Raw genomic sequence first — 17,184 nt, forward strand, 5'->3', positions numbered from 1 at the left:
CCTGTCTTTCCGGATGGTCTCTCTTCAAGACATTCTACGTCTCATCAATCCAGGGGATTTCATGGCCACGCTCGATCTCAAAGATGCGTACTTTCATGTGCCGATTCACCCAGCACACAGAAGGTTTCTACGATTTACAGTAGCCAAGAGCCACTTTCAATTCAGGGTTTTACCCTTTGGTCTTCGCTCAGCCCCGAGGATCTTCACAAAGGTGCTGGCACCAGTAGCAGCGTTTCTACGGAGGAATCACTTTCAGGTCTTCCCTTACCTGGACGATTGGTTGCTGAATGCTTCGTCCAGGTAGGCAGCGATGGAAGCGGTTGACGCATGTACAAACCTGTTTCTGAACTTAGGTCTCACTTTAAACAAAGCGAAGTTATTTCTGGTCCCGTCCAGGACAGCACGCTTCCTGGGAGCCATCTTGATCTCGAATCTCAAGAAAGCTTTCCCAACCTTGGAGAGGCAGGAAAAACTGCAGACCATGGCACTAGACTTACAAAGAAGAAGGTGTCTTTGAATACGCCGCAACAAATCTCTTCTGGGGGTAATTTCTTCATGCATTCCTCTAATTCCACACTGCAGATTGAGAATGCGTCCTCTTCAGGAGCAACTGGACATCCAATGGAAACAGATTCACGGGTCGTTCGATGACAGGGTGACCATCACCTCGGTAATGAAAAAAGCGGCCTTGTGGTGGACAAAGCAGGAAAACTTGTCCCAAGGTCTATCCTTCGTAGCGATCCGTCTCCTCAGGTGGTGACGACGGATGCGTCGTTGGATGGTTGGGGAGCAGTACTGTAGGACCTGCACGTCAGTGGACATTGGTCTCCTCAGAACCGTCGGCTCCACATCAATCTCTTGGAGCTCAGAGCAATCAAACTGGCTCTTTAAGCTTTTCTCCCTCGCCTAACAGGTTCAAAGGTTCTCATCCGGACGGACAACTCCACGGCCATGCATTACGTAAACAAAGAAGGGGGAACCAGGTCTCTCCCGTTGTCTCAGGAAGCTCAAGAAATCTGGGAATGGGCGATCCTTCACGGGATGTCACTACAGGCAGAACACCTGCCAGGGATTTTAAACGAGAATGCCGACAGACTAAGCAGATTATCTTCGATCAGTCACGAGTGGGAACTGAATCAGCGGGTTCTGGACGAGGTCTTTCAACAGTGAGGCAAACCTGCGATAAATATATTTGCCACAACGACCAACAAGAAATGCCGGGCTTATGCAAGCAGGCTTCACTGCCGAGGATCATTGGGGAATGCACTTTCAATAGCCTGGTCAAGGACATTTGTCTTCACCTTTCCCCCCATTCCACTGATCCCGAGGCTTATCAGGAAGATCAAGGTAGAACCATGCAAGATGATCTTGATAGCCCCTGCTTGGCCGAGACAGTTCTGGTTCACGGAACTCCATCTGTTGTCGCTGGCTCCTCCTCTTCCCTTGCGAACCATTCCAGACCTTCTCACAATGTCCGAGGGGCAAATTTGGCATCCGGATCCAGAGTCATTGCATCTGACAGCATGGCTCCTGAACAGCGAGAATTTATGAATCTTCCCATCTCTAATGCAATAAAGAAGTTCTCTCCCAGGCTAGAGCCCCTTCCACGAACAAGACTTACCGTCTCAAATGGAAGAGATTTTGCATTTGGTGCAGAAAAGAGGGTGTTGACTCTTTTTCTTCAGAACCTCATCAAGTTCTACCTTTTCTTTTGTCCTTGGCCAAGACGGGGCTGGCCCATTCATCCATAAAAGTTCATTTGGCAGCGATTTCTCAGTACAGACGTTCTGAGTCTGGACCTTCTCTTTGGTCTTCCAGGATAGTTAAACAGTTTCTCAAAGGATTGTTCCGAGTCTATCCCCCGGTGAGGCCTCCGCCTCCAACTTGGCAATTGAAATTGGTCCTCACACAGCCCATGAAGAGCCCATTTGAACCAATACATCGATCAGACATGAAATTTCTTTCATGGAATTTGGCTCTCCTTCTTGCCCTCTCATCAGCAAGACGCATTGGGGAGTTGCAGGCTCTCACAATCGAAGGGCTGTTTCTCCAATTCAAAAGGGATACAGTAATCTTGAGAACTAACCCGAAGTTCATACCCAAGGTGCCCTCGGACTTCCACTTAAATGAGCCGGTTATTCTTAAAGCTTTCTTTCCTCACCCTACTACACCAGCGGAGAGGTCACTGCATTCTCTGGATGTACAACGGTGCTTAAAATTTTATTTAGATCGCACCAAGGGATTCTGTAAATCCTCCCAATTGTTCATTGCTTTTGGTGGTCCTTGCAACGGCCTCCCCCTATGAAAACAGGGTATTGCGAGGTGGATTACAAGTGCCATTCTACATTGCTATACTGCAGCCGGTAAGCCACTGACCAGCAGAGTTAGAGAGCATTCCACAAGATCAGTGGCTTCTTCAACTGCTCCCTTCGCGGAAGTGAACATCAAAGACATTTGCAGAGCTGCGACTTGGAGCAGCGTGCACACCTTTACAAAGCATTACTGCTTGGAATCCTTGCAACAGGAGGACACGGCCGTGGGCCAGGCGGTCCTGAGGAACCTCTTCCACTAATTGGTGAGCTTTCTTTTCTATCCCACCTTCCTTTATTCTGCACATTTTGTATCTTCATGAATTGATGGCTATTGCAATGTATATTTTTGCTACAAAATGTGTTTTTTATTGCTAACTGCTTGCTACTCTGATGCAAAAGCATGGGAATCTTTGAAAGTTCCAATACTGGGGCAAGAAAACAAGTTACTTACCTGTAACTTTGATTCCCCAGTATTGGTAACTTTCATAGATTCCCATGCGCCCACCCACCTCCCCGAGGAAAGCTCAGCCTTCAGCAGATATGGTGACTGTTACAAAACAGCTACGCAAATCTGAGGTTCCTTCAGGAGGGTTCTATGGGGTGAGGCTCTTCAGATTGGCTGATGCCTAGTTTGGTCTCTTTTACAAAAAGAGGCGGATATGCTACAAAAGGGAATGAGGCCTAGGCCTTTTTCTTTCTCTTTTGTACCTACTGCTATGTTATTTTGTTACCGAGACTTCCATTCCGACGACGGGGAATGATACAAAAGCATGGGAATCTATGAAAGTTACCAATACTGGGGAACCAAAGTTACAGGTAAGTAACTTGTTTTCTTATCAATTGTTAAAATTCCTGCTGCCTTGTCAGCTTTATCATACCTACCAGATTTATTTGTCGGTAAAAAAAATGATATACACAAGGGAAAATGATCACTCGGCGAGTTGTCATCAACAAGAAAAGAGTGCAACCTACACGCGTGGTTATTCGACAGTAATATAAAATCTATGGTTGTACATTGACCTCTGCCATTGAATGTGAAGAGCATGGGAACAGGTGTGGGACACAATTCATTTGCCAAATCCAAGTCAAAGCTGAAGGCTATTTCATTAAACAACTCCCCTGAGGTGGTATGACAGAAGTGGGTATTACTTATCCCTTTTTCATAATTAAATCCACACATTTTACCATCGTCATTTAAACACAAAGCACAGGTGAAATCCAGAATTAACATCATATCTATAACAATTTTCACTGCACAAAGATTTCAGGTCATTACCCCAGAGGCAAGATTGTCCGATGGAATGTTATTATAAAGGTTTGCCAATACAATACAATGATTTGAGTTTAAATACAGCTTAATCATTTGATAGAACGTTTCCTCTACATATGGCTCGATCTTCTTTATTTTTAACCCATTTGATACATAAGTACAGAGCCCTCCCTTTGCTCTACCACTTACCACTCAACTGCATGGGTATGAAGTGTTTTAAAGCCATTTATGTGAATTGGTTCCTTAAGTCTGGGAAGGGGCAGAGCAGTCGACCTCGTTCCCTCTTCAATGTGGAGTCCCCCAGGGCTCATCTTTGAGCCCTACTTTATTTAATGTTTATATGACTCCACTTGAAAGAGTGGTCTCCCCTTCAGGTGTGAAGATCATCAGCTATGCTGATGATACTCAGCTGGTAGTAGGTCTGACCCAGCTGGCGGAACGACCTGAGGTTCTCCACGACTGTCTTGCCAATGTACATCGGTGGATGTCCCACTCTGCTTTGAAGCTCAATGGAGAAAAAACTGAGCTGATGTTGCTTGGTAAATCCAGGCCTTCACTCATAGCTAGTTGTTGGCCCCGGTCCTTGGGCGTTCCACCATCTCCTAAGAAGGAGATCAAGAGCTTAGGAGTATGGTTGGAAGAAGATCTGTCCTTCAGGACACACGCCAGGAAGACAGCGGGGATTTGTTTTGACCTGCTGCGGTCAGCTCGCAAGGTGTTACCGTTGCTCCCTGATTCATCAAGGAAACTTCTGATCCGTGGTCTTGTTTTGTCTAGACTCGATTATGGGAACGCGTTGTTCCTCGGTGCCCCGGAGTCGACTTTTAAGACCCTCCAACAAGTTCAGAATGCAGCCGCTAGACTGCTGATGATGGTCCCTAGGAGACAATCAGCTGCTCCGGCCCTGAAAACTCTTCACTGGCTCCCTGTTAAGGAGCGGGTGAAATTCAAATCCTTATGCACTGCACACAAAATCCTGCATGGGAGGGGCCCCTCCATTTTGATTAATATGGCACGTCCATATAAGTCCACACGGGCTCTTCGCTCTGACCAAAAACACCTGCTTCAGTCAGCCAGAGTTAAAAGAGCTCGTTCGGGTGGCCGGCGTTTCTCGGTGCAAGTAGCGGCACTGTGGAACTCCCTGCCCCTTAATATACGCTCAGAGCCTAACATCTTGCACTTTAGGAAACTCCTTAAGACCCATCTGTTTCTGGTGTAATGGCTGAGTTTGAGTCTTTTTTTTTCCTTCGCTGTGTCCTGCGCCGGGATGCCCCTGGGTAACTGAGCGCGTTATAAATTTCACTAGTAGTAGTAACCCACATTTCCTGAAAACATAATATATCATAATTTGAAATGAAATCGCACCAGATGGGATTATACACCTTGGAGTGTAATCCTGAAATGTTCCAGAAGACAAGGTTGCAAAAAGTATTCTCAGTGCTATCTGGCAGACTAGCTGTTACAAGCTTGCTATACATGTCTTCTCCATCACAGATAGTTATGTGGGATGAGCTTATATGTTCAAGAGGTTTAGGAGAAGTAGCCAAAGTCTGCATGGTGTTGCACTTGCCCCGATCCTTCTGCTCTTTCGTGGCTCGAGGTGTCGTATAGTTACCCAGAACAGTATAATCTTGATCAAAAATAACGGTGGCCTCTTTGTATGCCTTGTCACCTTGTTGCCCATTTGAATTAACCTTACAATTTAGAAGGGGTCTTGAGATAGTCAGTCAATGTCTTCTAGTGGGTTCAAAATGTCATAACGGTTGCTAATTGGGACTGTGAACCTGGGCTGTCTGGTCCATATGAGACTCTCCTCCTCTGAGATACACCATGGGGATCTAGATGGTTGATAAAAATACCCCAGTGGTAGAACATTTATGCCCTGCGCCCTTACAGGCCAATTACCAGCCCTATCAAGTGTTGACTGGACCAAACCTGGGGACCTGAATTTAAGAACTACACAGCCGCCGGTCAATGTCTTAGTTGAATTGCTTACCCAGCCTACCCTTCGTGCCATTTTAAATTCTGAGAACAGCATATTAGTTATGCCAGTCCTTGCGCTCAGTAAATGTAGTGATTTGTTCCTCAATGTTGACCAATGTTCAGTAACACTGAGGAACAAAGGAGGAACATTGGCCAGCATAACCGTATACGTTATGGCTTCTGGAGGAAGATGCAGGCTTATGTTTGGGCTGGGCAAATTTCCCTGATTAGATCCCTCACCACTCTGTGTGCTTGTCATCTGCCCTCCCTCACCTTGTGTGATACTTCCCTTCAGAAGGGGGCCCTCTTTGGGGCGTTTAAGACCTGGGTATGCGTGGTGGTCACAACTTCTTCATGGTGCGGAGGCTCCAAATGATCTAACAGAGGGGAAACTACTCTTGGGCATGAAGGTCCAGGCTGTGTTTCAGCATTAACTTTAGATATAGAGTTCTGGGTCTTATGGAGGGATGCTCTCCCTTTCTCTGAGTTACTGCCGGGCTGGTTAACTGATATGCCCATCCTACTACTCGTCGGAATGTCATTGACTCTGCATTGGCATATATCAGAAGGGGGGTGGATTAGGGAGGTTCTAGTGACAAGCTCTTCTAGCTTTGCCAGTCTCACCTCCATTTGGGTTAGCTTTTTTGTATCACCGGGTCCAAAAGAACAGAAACCGTTGATTCAAGCTTCCTCCTGAACCCCTCCTTCTCTGAAAGTAGGGGTGTTCCAGTTAATACGTCTGGTTTTGGCGCTATGCTAGGACTCTGAATACAGCCCTTTCTGCACTTTTTGTTTTACATCCCAATGGCTTTAAGAGAAGTTGGTTTTGTTTATGGGAGCCCTGCCCCTTCCTTTTTAGGTCGAAGCCTGGCGTTCACTGCGCAAGCGAGATGTTTTGATATCCAGTATGGGGCTTTAACCCGCCTCTCTCTTCCATTGGCTAGCTCCATAAATGGAGGCTAGCCATTGGAAGAGAGATGTGGCAATCATTCTCGGAGCAGATTCGTGGGCGTTCCTGTCTTTTTTTTAAGCCTCGTCCCTTTTTTCCGTCATGAAGTTGTGGGCGTTTACTTTTTTTTTTTTTTTTTTACACCAATGTTTTTCTTCATTGTTAACCTCGTCCCTGTCCCGCATGGTTGTATCCTGACCACCTTCCCACTGTCCGTCCCCCTTCCCGCTGTCCTTGTCTTTGTTCCCGCCCCCCCTCGCAGATCACTACAGTCGCCGCTTGGGCAAGAGGTGCTTTTAACATAACCGTGCGGGGAAAGCGGGGGGGGGGGGGGTTGTTCTCATTACGGCTTCCAGATTCCGGGCACCATCTGCAGCGTTGCCCGGATACTGAACCCAGGCGAAGGGGCTTCACCTGGTACCGGCGCTCTGCTGCCTACACTTGTTACCGTGCACAAGTCAGTGCCCAGATTGCTTTGAACATGTGTGTGTTTGTTTGTATAGAGAAAACCTGGCTAGGGAGCAAGGAGGCACTGGAATAGTCCTAATGTTTAGTGTCTTTGGGCCTGTACAGCGCTCCGCTGCCTCTCGGCGCTATAAAAGGCGCATGCATCATAGAGCGGGTGTCCTGTGAAGAGAAGGGTCTTCCGATCCGTTCTGGACGGCGGGCGAGTGAAGGGGCTCTGGTGCTGGTTCGGATTAGGTTTCCGAACTTGTTTTTAATGACAGATTCTAGTTTGCAGTCCAGCGACGCTGTGCTTTCGTGTGTGGCGTCGACAGCCACAGGCCGTGTTACTGGTGTGTACACACAACACACCACCAGGGCTCACTGCTCCACACAGACACACCTATAGTGTTACACTCTTTTCAGGATAGGAATACGATACCCATCAAATCAGTGCTCGGCTGCTCCTGTGTCCTGCAGGGGTTTGAACAGGTAAGCACACACAGACACGCACACACACGCCCACGCACACAGACACGCGCACACACAGACACGCACACACAGACACGCACACACACGCACATCCACCGCCTTGTAGCTGCCGCTCTGCTACACACATTCTTGTACGTGAAACTACAAGTTACAATGTTGCATATTCACATTCGAAGTGTTGACTTTCTCGATTACTACAGATAACTGCTTCGAAGCGCTAACAATGTGCGTGCAGCTTTTAATACAAACAGTAGGTTTAAACGACATAACAAAACGTCCCACATTGCGTGAAACAGTGCCCCCCCCCTCATTTCTATAGTCGGTGCCCCCCCTGCTGACACTCCCAACCCACCCCTCCCCCTTGAGATCTCGGGCCCGGGGTGCGACAGGTTCACCACTGTCTCCCCTCTCCAGCCTCCCTGTCACCCACACGTCACTGCTCACCTTTGACCTCTCCTTCAATACCTACAAAGCCATCACTCGTCATACCTTCTGTCACTCACACTGAACCCCTCCTTCTCTCCCATAACTACCTTAACCCTGCCCTCTCCCCACACCCGGCAGCTCCCCCTCCCTCACCGGCACACATGGACACTTCTTGAATTGGAAAACCCCCCCTCCAGTCTGGAGCCGGGGGCGAACCCCCTACCACTCTCTCCTCTCACACTCCCTTGCCCCACCGGCATAAGTTAACACTTCATGGAAGTCCCTGTGGTCTCTCCCTCCCGAACCTCCCACCCCTCCAGCCTGGAGCCAGGGGTGAACCCCCCCCCCTCCCAGCTCCCCCCTCTCAGACTCCCTTGCCCCATCGGCATAAGTTGACACTTCATGGAAGACCCATCCCTCCAGCCTGGAGCCAGGGGCCGTGGTGCAGTCTCCCACACACTCCCTCACCCCACCGGCATAAGTTGACACTTCATGGAAGTGCCTGTGCCCTTCTCTGTGTGGATAGCTTTTTTTGTTGGTGGCTCTGTCTGTGTGAGGGGGGCTCTGTGTAGGTGGCTCTGTGTGCGTGAGGGTGGCTCTGTGTAGGTGGCTCTGTGTGTGTGTGGGTGGCTCTATGTGAATGACTGTGTGAGTGGCTGTGGCTCTGTCTGTGTGACTCTGTCTGTGTGTGTGTGTGTGTGTGTGGCTTTGTGTGTGTGTGCAAATGCAATAGGTCTCGCATTTGTGAGAGATTAAGCTATTTGCATTGTAAATGACAATGCCATTTATTTATCTGTTTTCAAAACCAACACATAAATACAAAATTTGTCATTTACAATGCCAATAGCTCTAACTTTTACAAAGGCGAGACCGTTGCATTGTAAATGCTTGTTTTCAGTGGCGGAGCAAGACTGTTCCCATGACTCATCTTAGCTTTCTGACCCCTAGTAATGACATTAGGCCTATAGGACTATTTGCTGTTTCTGAAACATCAGTAAATTCAGGATCCGAAACCGTGCAAAGCAGCGGGTTAAGTTGGGGAGGGTTATCTTTAGAGTTAGTTTGCACAACAGACTCCGAAGGCGCGGGTCTAATTAATGAAAGTTGGGACCCTAACGATAATCTTCTCTCAGTAACTTGAATTTCGTGGATAAGTGCTGACTCAGCCCTCAATAAAAAAGCATCCAGTGTCCCTGCAACTCCCTGCCCAGTACCAGACTTACACTTGCTCATTTTTATAGTCCCCTCGGTCGGTCACGGGGTTGGCAATAATAGTTTTATATGTGGCAAACATACTCGTCCCAGAGTCACAGTTCTTAATAATATGGCCCGGCTCGGACGGGCACGGTAGCCCACACCGGCTTTAGTGTGTCGCCAGGCGTGGTGGCAATGATGTGTGCGGCTCCTGCCACTGGGCGCTCTGGACTTTGATGTCCTCCGGGTGATACAAGCAAGTGAAGTGCGGCGTGCAGAGTTCAACAACCAAACAAGGGCTCAAAAATATGGTACAGAGTATCAGTCATTCACACAACAGCTCTAAAATCAAGAAATGGGTTTACGAGTTAGATGGGCTAGAGCAGCACTCAGGGTACGGTGACCAACTGGCATTGGTGCAAATTCAGGACGGGGAGTGTAAACATTCAGGACAAAGGGTCAAAATTCAGGACACAAATTCAGGACAGGAGGTCAAAATTCAGGACAAAACTTCAGGACAATAGGTAAGTTTTAGAGACAAATCAGAGGTCGCGCAGTAGTATCCTTCCATCTATCATTTCACTCATCCATCCCTTCATCCATCCTTTCACCCTATCCATCTGTACACTTATCCATCCACTCTTCATCCCATCCATCCATTCACTCATCCATCCAGCCATTTACCCTTTCACCAATCCAGCCATCCTTTCACTTACTAATCCTTCCAACCATCCACTCTTTTAGTCATCCATCCTCCCTTTCTCTCTCCATCGACCTTTTCACTTAGACAACCTTCCTTCCATCATCCACCTACCCATCCATCCATCTACTCATCCACTCATGAATCCATCCATTGACTCTATCACTCATCCATCTATCATTTCACTCCTTCACACATCTATTCATCCTTTTGTCCATCTACCCTCCCTTTCACTGACTCATCCATCCTTACATCCACCCTTTCACTCATATGTCCATTCATGCACCCTTGCACTTATCAATCCATCAATCCATCCCTCATTTCACTCACCCACCCACCCCTCATCCACCCAACCATCCACCCACCCATCCACTCATCCATCCTTTCACCCACCCACCACCCACCCACCCATCCACTCATCCATCCTTTTACCCACCCACCATTCACCTATCCACTCATCCATCCATCCTTTCACCCACCCACTCTCCATCCATCCTTTCACCCACCCACTCTCCATCCATCCTTTCACCCACCCACTCATCATCCATCCATCCTTTCACCCACCCACTCTCCATCCATCCTTTCACCCACCCACTCATCATCCATTCATCCTTCCCCTCATCATCCATCCTTCCACCCACCCACTCATCATCCATCCATCCTTCCCCTCATCATCCATCCATCCTTCCCCTCATCATCCATCCATCCCTTCATCATCCATCCATCCATCCTTCCACTCCTCATCCATCCACCCATCCTTCCACCCACTCACTCATCATCCATCCATCCATCCATCCTTCCCCTCATCATCCATCCATCCATCCCCTCATCGTCCATCCATCTATCCCCTCATCCTCCATCCATCCTCCCCCTCATCATCCATCCATCCATCCCCTAATCATCCATCCATCCTTCCCCTCATCATCCATCCATCCATCCTTTCACCCACCCCTCCATCCATCCTTCCCCTCATCATCCATCCTTTCATCCACCCCCTCATCATCCATCCTACCCCTCATCATCCATCTATCCATCCTTCCCCTCATCATCCATCCATCCTTTCACCCACCCATCCATCCATCCTTCCCCTCATCATCCATCCATCCATCCTTCCCCTCATCATCCATCCATCCATCCCCTCATCATCCATCCCCTCATCCTCCATCCATCCATCCTTCCCCTCATCATCCATCCATCCATCCCCTCATCCTCCATCCATCCTCCCCCTCATCATCCATCCATCCATCCTTCCCCTCATCATCCATCCATCCTTTCACCCATCCATCCTTCCCCTCCATCCTTCCCCTCATCCATCCATCCTTTCATCCATCATCCATCCTTCCCCTCATCCACCCATCCTTCCCTCCATCCATCCATCCTTCCCTTCATCCATCCTTCCCCTCATCCATCTTTCCCCTCATCCATCTTCCAGCTACCCTTCCACCCATACATCCAGCTATTTACATTTTCTCACATTCATCTTTCCCCTCACTCATCAATCCATCCATCCTCTCTCATTATCCATTTATTCACTCTCATTCATCCATTTACCCTCTCACTAATTCATCCAGCCATCCACCCATCCCTTCACGTACTTACTCGCCCACCTTTCCATATTAATTTTGAGCTGAGCCTTTTTGAGAAGAGTCCCATCAAGAACTCCACCCTCGCTGCAGGAGCCATTCCAGGACTGGGACAGAATCCACCCAGGGCGGAGACAGGATCCACCACAGGGGGGGACAGGAGCCATCACAGCCAGGGGGGGTGGGGGGACAGGAGCCATCACAGGGGGGACAGGAGCCATCACTGGGGGGGGGTTGAGGGGCAGGAGCCATCACAGGAGGGGGAACAGGATCCACCAGGGTGGGCACAGGGGTGGGCATCCAGTATTCTAGTATCATCTTGGGCTCCTCGCCCCCTCCTGCACAAGACAACGAGAAGACAGGCTCTCTGTCCAAAATGCCATCCCCCACTGTGATGTACAGTACTTACAGGAGATACTCTAAGAGAACTGATTGAACTGATTGTCCTCCATACTTTGTTAACCGGTGTGGGTGCGATTGTGCCATTTCTTTATTGTATTACATTATAGACTGCATGTTTGAAGAACCGAGGTTTGCTTACAATTTAGTGACAGTAATTACGCTCTGTGAAGAGAACCACGTGCTGCCTCGGTGTAATCTGGCCGAGTCTAGGAAGTTTGGGGCGCTGGGCAGAAAGGGAATGTGTGAGGCCCCCTCTAAATTGCAGAGACATGATGCATTCAGGGCTGTTTGCATGTGAATAGATGTCGCTGCTCCTGAACCTGCAGCCCCTCCTCTCAGTCACCTTCGAAGCACCTCTTAACAGGTCATCAAGGGCTGGAGGTGGGAGGGCTGCCCCCCCCCGCTGGGCCTCTCCAGTGCTGCTGAGTATCTGAGGAGCTTTGGTGCAGCATCGGAGTGAAGAAGGGAGGTGGCGGCAAGCTGTGCCGGCATTAGGGTGAGGCGACCAGTGCCCGGCTAAAATGACGGACAAATGGCGTCTGTTAAAGAATCCTTCACGGATCACGGACAAGCGGCCGAAATTACGGACTGTCCGTGAAATTTACGGACGGTTGGTCACCCTAACTCAGGGTATATATAGGTCCCTCACAGTCTCAGTAGCGAAGCAGGAAGACCAAAGGGCTGCCCCTGCCCTGTCGATGACGGGCCCAGGATGGGCCTGCCCTTTGGCCCGGGCGTGGCCCGCGCGAGTCCCCGCAGCGGGGGTCGAGGCAGCGCTTTATAGCGCGATGGTCACGCCTCCCCCGTCGGCAGCTGTGGGCAATTACAGGCGTTGCACCCTGGGACTCCAAGTCCCACCAGGATGTTGATGACGGCAGGGATCTGTGTGTAGGCGGGATAGAGAGGTGAAAAAACGAAGATGTTCCCCGCTACAGCCGCAAGTTCCAATCACGGCAACGGTACTTTTTGAAATTAAAGCAAGTGTGTGAGCGCGTACATAGTCAATAAACTGTCAAATGGTTTAGCAGTGCATTTAAAAGAGGAAGCAGGCCAAACTGAATTACAACAAAGGAGATGGTTAGGCATCATAGATCACGTTGATAGAGCTCTTAGTCACCTAGTAATAAAGCACTGTTTGGGTGAGAGGCAGTTATGGAAGATTGAGAGATCCAGTCTCCAGTCTGAATTTTGTGAGCCAAAAACACCTCCTAATTGCTGTTGTGTGGAACTTTTGCCACCTTTACTCTATATGTTGGTGGGTATTTGCCTGGTGCTTAGTAATGACGTGTTGTCTTTCTTTCTTTGAAGATGGGAGATATGGCAGAGGCTGAAGCTGCGCTGTCAGAGGCCAACACTCTGAATAACAGTGATGCTGTTGTTTGGGGCTACCTCGCTTTGGTGTGCTTGAAGGTGAGTTCCTGAGCCCAAATTGTTTCTTGCCCTGGTCAGACACCTTGGTTTAACATTTCTAATGTCTTATTCAGTAAAATTAAGTTATCTACCTTTTACTGTGATTGGCCAACATTGGTGTCTTTCCTAGATTGACGTGGTATATTAGATATTTGCTGACATCAGGACCAGGGATAGTATAATGATCTTTGATTCCCTAGGCACAGTCACTTTTTGGTTATTACAGTGAATGTTTGTACTTCTCCTCATAGAGAGACTGCTTTGGCTTGTTGCTGGTGGCTGTGTAGACAGTGATCTATTCTTACCCCACCTAAAACCAACCATGGTCCAGATTTCCAGTTTAGCGCCAGAAAATATTCCATAAAAGCATGTCAATCAGCAACACACCCACTGCTGGAGAATTCTAGTCAGTCAGTCAAAATTCAGTTTATTGGGAAAGCGTTCCATTAAACTAAAAACATAACTAATAATGCATCAAAACAATGTTAATTAAAAAATACAATAACATCGCCTCTCTAGACATCCACACGTCATATGTCGTATAAAAAGTTAGAAATCAAAAGTCTATAATTCTACTCAATTAAAACGTTGAGTACAGTCCCAGTGTCAATGAATGGGCTCAGGTGGCACACAACTTCATTCCTCAAAAATGTCCAGACCGTCCATTGTACTATGAACACGAGCATTACGAGCAAAGTGGTCCTCTCCTGGGAAATTTGAAGGTGTAGAAGACCTATATCGCAGGCCAGTTTCGGACCAAAGCACGTGAATCAAGACTTGGGCAACCTGTCCTACAGCCCAGCATTGTGCATTTCCTAGCCCGTTGGTTTGAACCCTGCTCTAATATTGTGTTGCTTTTAAATGTCAGTGTTATTAAAACTGGCCGTTGTGCTCTTAGAATCCTTTCAGGACGTTGGCAGCAAAATACTTCCATCATTCTTTGGAACATTAAGTGACTTGCTGCTTGAACACAAGATGGTGAGTGTGTGGTAGAACATCACCTTAAACAGGGTGTTAAAAATAATAAGGACAATATTAAGCAGCATAAAAAAAGATATAAGCAACTTTTAATGCAAGAGGTCAAACTGCTGGAACCCGATTCCAGTTTCCTCCGTCAAACGTACTTCTAGTCAAATGTAATTCCTCAGGTACGACATACATTTTTAATATTTAGGCTTTGACCAGTTTACAATATGGGTATTATGAGAGTTTTTAAAGAAAAGTTCCCCCAAAAACTGAAGCAATCTTGTAATCTAGAAGTGCAAATGAGATGATGTTATTACTGTATTTAAGACTGATTCTTTCTATCCAGGAAAGGTTTTGGAGAACTTTCTCTTCATGAGGAAGATTAGAACTGGAGGGTAATTTAAACGAATATATGTGCTGCACAATAACAAAACTCAGGCTAGGGTTAACAAAATTAAAATGACATTTCCGAAAAGAGTGTACCACAGCTCTGCGGTGCAGCGTGGCCCAGCCCTTCAAGGGTCCCTCAACCCTTCAGAGATGCCCCCATTCAACCCAAGGCCAATGAACAGCTGGGATTTATGGGAGACTCGGAGGCCCATCTTCCCTTTCTGCATGATGGCCCTATCATGTTGTGGGATACAACTTATTTCTGAGACTAAATTATTTGCAGCAGGACAGGTTTTAGAATTAAATCAAGTAGGTTTGAATCGTTTTTACAGGGAGTATTTGTCTGTAAAAAAAAAAAAATAGTGTACATGCAAAATGCAAACATACCTTACATCCGGCACCAGAAGGTTTTACTACACAATGCACTAGGCTAACTCTACCTGTTTTCAAAGATGACCATTTTTAGAACAGCATAAAACACTGCCTCGCACTTCCTGTTTGATATGACTAATGAATCACCTCAGTTGCGTCTTTTGAATCCCACCTGGGCCGATTAACAAGATTCATTCCTTTATGATAAGTCCCTCCTGGTATGAACTTTTGTTTGTAAACATCTTCATGTGACTCACTCGTGCTTGATGAAATTATAGTAATTGCTGCAGTGAGTCTGGTGAATTATCTGCCATGAAAAAACGCTGACTGCATTTGCACTGGTGTCTAGCACCAGACTATCAGAGGTGCCTTGTCTTCGTGTGAGGGAACTACCAAATAGAGCCACATATTCTTCGTAGCACCAAGTCAAACTGCTTACATCTGTACTGAAAAACTCTGAGTGCACTGGCAATTTTTCTGGTGGCGCCAACATGCCATGGGTTTGTGGAGCAAATCCCTTTGCACCTATCTCTCTTTCTCTCTATCTCTATCTATCTCTCTTTCTCTCAATATATATATATATATATATATATGTGTGTGAATGCGACAGGGTAAACAGGGGCCGCCAAAGATTACTTTGATATGGATCTCGGAAGTTTTGAATATGGGCTGTTCTGGAGACGCAATGAACATTCAAATGCAGGAAAATTAACTGAATCTGAAAGAAACAGGTTAGTGTTAGATTCCTTACCTTGGAATATCCCCAGGCGTCAGACTGGATTCGGAAAGTTTTGCTCAGCAATACCCCTGCGCGCCGGTAGGCGTCGTCTGCGGCTCCGCATCCGTCGTCGGCGCCGTAGGCACCAGGATAACGTCGCCGGAGTACTTGGACGCCGCCCTCACGCGCTGACGTCAGTTCTTCTATTTTCCGCGCCAGCAAGCGCAGATCCGGAAAAAGCAGCAATTCTTAGTCACTTTTTGACTAACTTTTTCGATCCTTTTGGGTCCTTTTTCGAGTTGGTAGACTCTCGGTGCCGGTAGGGATGCCCGGGTTCAAGCCCTGTGCTGAATGTTACCGCCTGATGTCGGTTACCGACCCCCACCGTCGGTGCATGTATTGCCTTGGGGCCGACCATGACGACAAGTCGTGCCCCGACTGCCGGGCCTTGACGTCGAAGGCTAGGCGGGAGCGGTCCCTTAAGCGCCTCAAGCTCTGGCAGACGGCCCCGTGCCGTTCATGGTCCAGGTCAAGGAGGAGGTCGAAGGACCGGTCGCGGGGCCACAGTCATCGCAGCTCGGCGAGTCAACACCATTTGTCTGGCTCCAAGTCTTCAGGTAAGAGGCACAAGAAGTCGAAGAGACGACATCGCTCTTCCGACTCACCCGACGCTCGCACGATGCGGCCGGGGGTTCGTGCGACACCGCCCACTCAGCTCCGCCAGAGCCGCAGGCGCTGCTGCCAGCTCCATACCCGCCGGTCCCTGGGCTGAACGCGACGCCGGAGGAGATTGATGCCTTCCTCATGGCCATGAGGTCGCTCTCTCCTCCGTCGGGTCCCGCTGTGGCGCCTTCGGGCCCCACGGCCCCGACTGGGAGCCCAAGCGGGCCGGGTGCTTCGGCCCGGGCGCCGTCGGGTGCTCCGGCGCAGTCGTCGACTTCGGTCCTGACGCCGCAGGGCCCCACCGGGTCCGGATCTGGGTCGCCGCTGGTCAACCTTACGACCCCTCCGCCGGGCCGACCCCCAGGGTGTCGCCCCCGACGCCGTCCCCGGACGACGTCATCCCCGGTCCCTCCCTCGGTCCGGATCCGGCGTCGGACCAGCGTCGCTCGACGCCGCATTTGACGCAGAGAGAAGAGCAATTCTTCTATGATCCGGCCCCATCCTTTGCACCTGACTATCAGGAGATGGGAGACGAGGAGGATTGGGAGGGGTCTGAGGACCCTCTGGCACGAGAGGGCCAGTCGTATCAGGACTGGGCAGTGGATCTAGGGGAGGCCAGTTGTTTGGACACTTCTCCCGACACTGGCTTTGTCTCCCATCCTACCGTGGCTATGGAGGAGGGGACTGCTTACAGGCCTTGGCTCTTGGGCTCCCCGTCGCGGCCGTGAGGACTAACCTCCTCAACGAGGTCCTTAAACCGCAGGCAAGCTCTTCGGAAGCCTCTACTGCTTTTTAATGAGGCCCTTACTGACGTTCTGTTGGGCACTTGGTCCAGGCCCGCTACAAGTCCCCCTGTAGATCGGAATTTGGCTAGGCGCCACCTCCCGGGCAACCCTAGCTTCCTGTCCAC

At 48.9% G+C, this 17,184-nt stretch overlaps 1 protein-coding gene across 4 annotated transcripts in view; it reads left to right on the plus strand.

Annotated features, from left to right (window-relative positions):
* Positions 1–17,184, plus strand: part of CFAP70 (cilia and flagella associated protein 70) — a 1,288,671-nt gene that overhangs the window by 1,154,817 nt on the left and 116,670 nt on the right. For all 4 annotated transcript variants that reach the window (XM_078662924.1, XM_078662925.1, XM_078662923.1 and 1 more), the window contains one exon: positions 13,064–13,165. In XM_078662924.1, coding sequence (XP_078519050.1) covers positions 13,064–13,165 — 102 coding nt within the window. The remainder of the gene's footprint in view (positions 1–13,063; positions 13,166–17,184) is intronic.

This window comes from Lissotriton helveticus, chromosome 10 (genome assembly GCF_964261635.1).
Source record: "Lissotriton helveticus chromosome 10, aLisHel1.1, whole genome shotgun sequence".
Classification (NCBI taxonomy): Eukaryota; Metazoa; Chordata; class Amphibia; order Caudata; family Salamandridae; genus Lissotriton; species Lissotriton helveticus.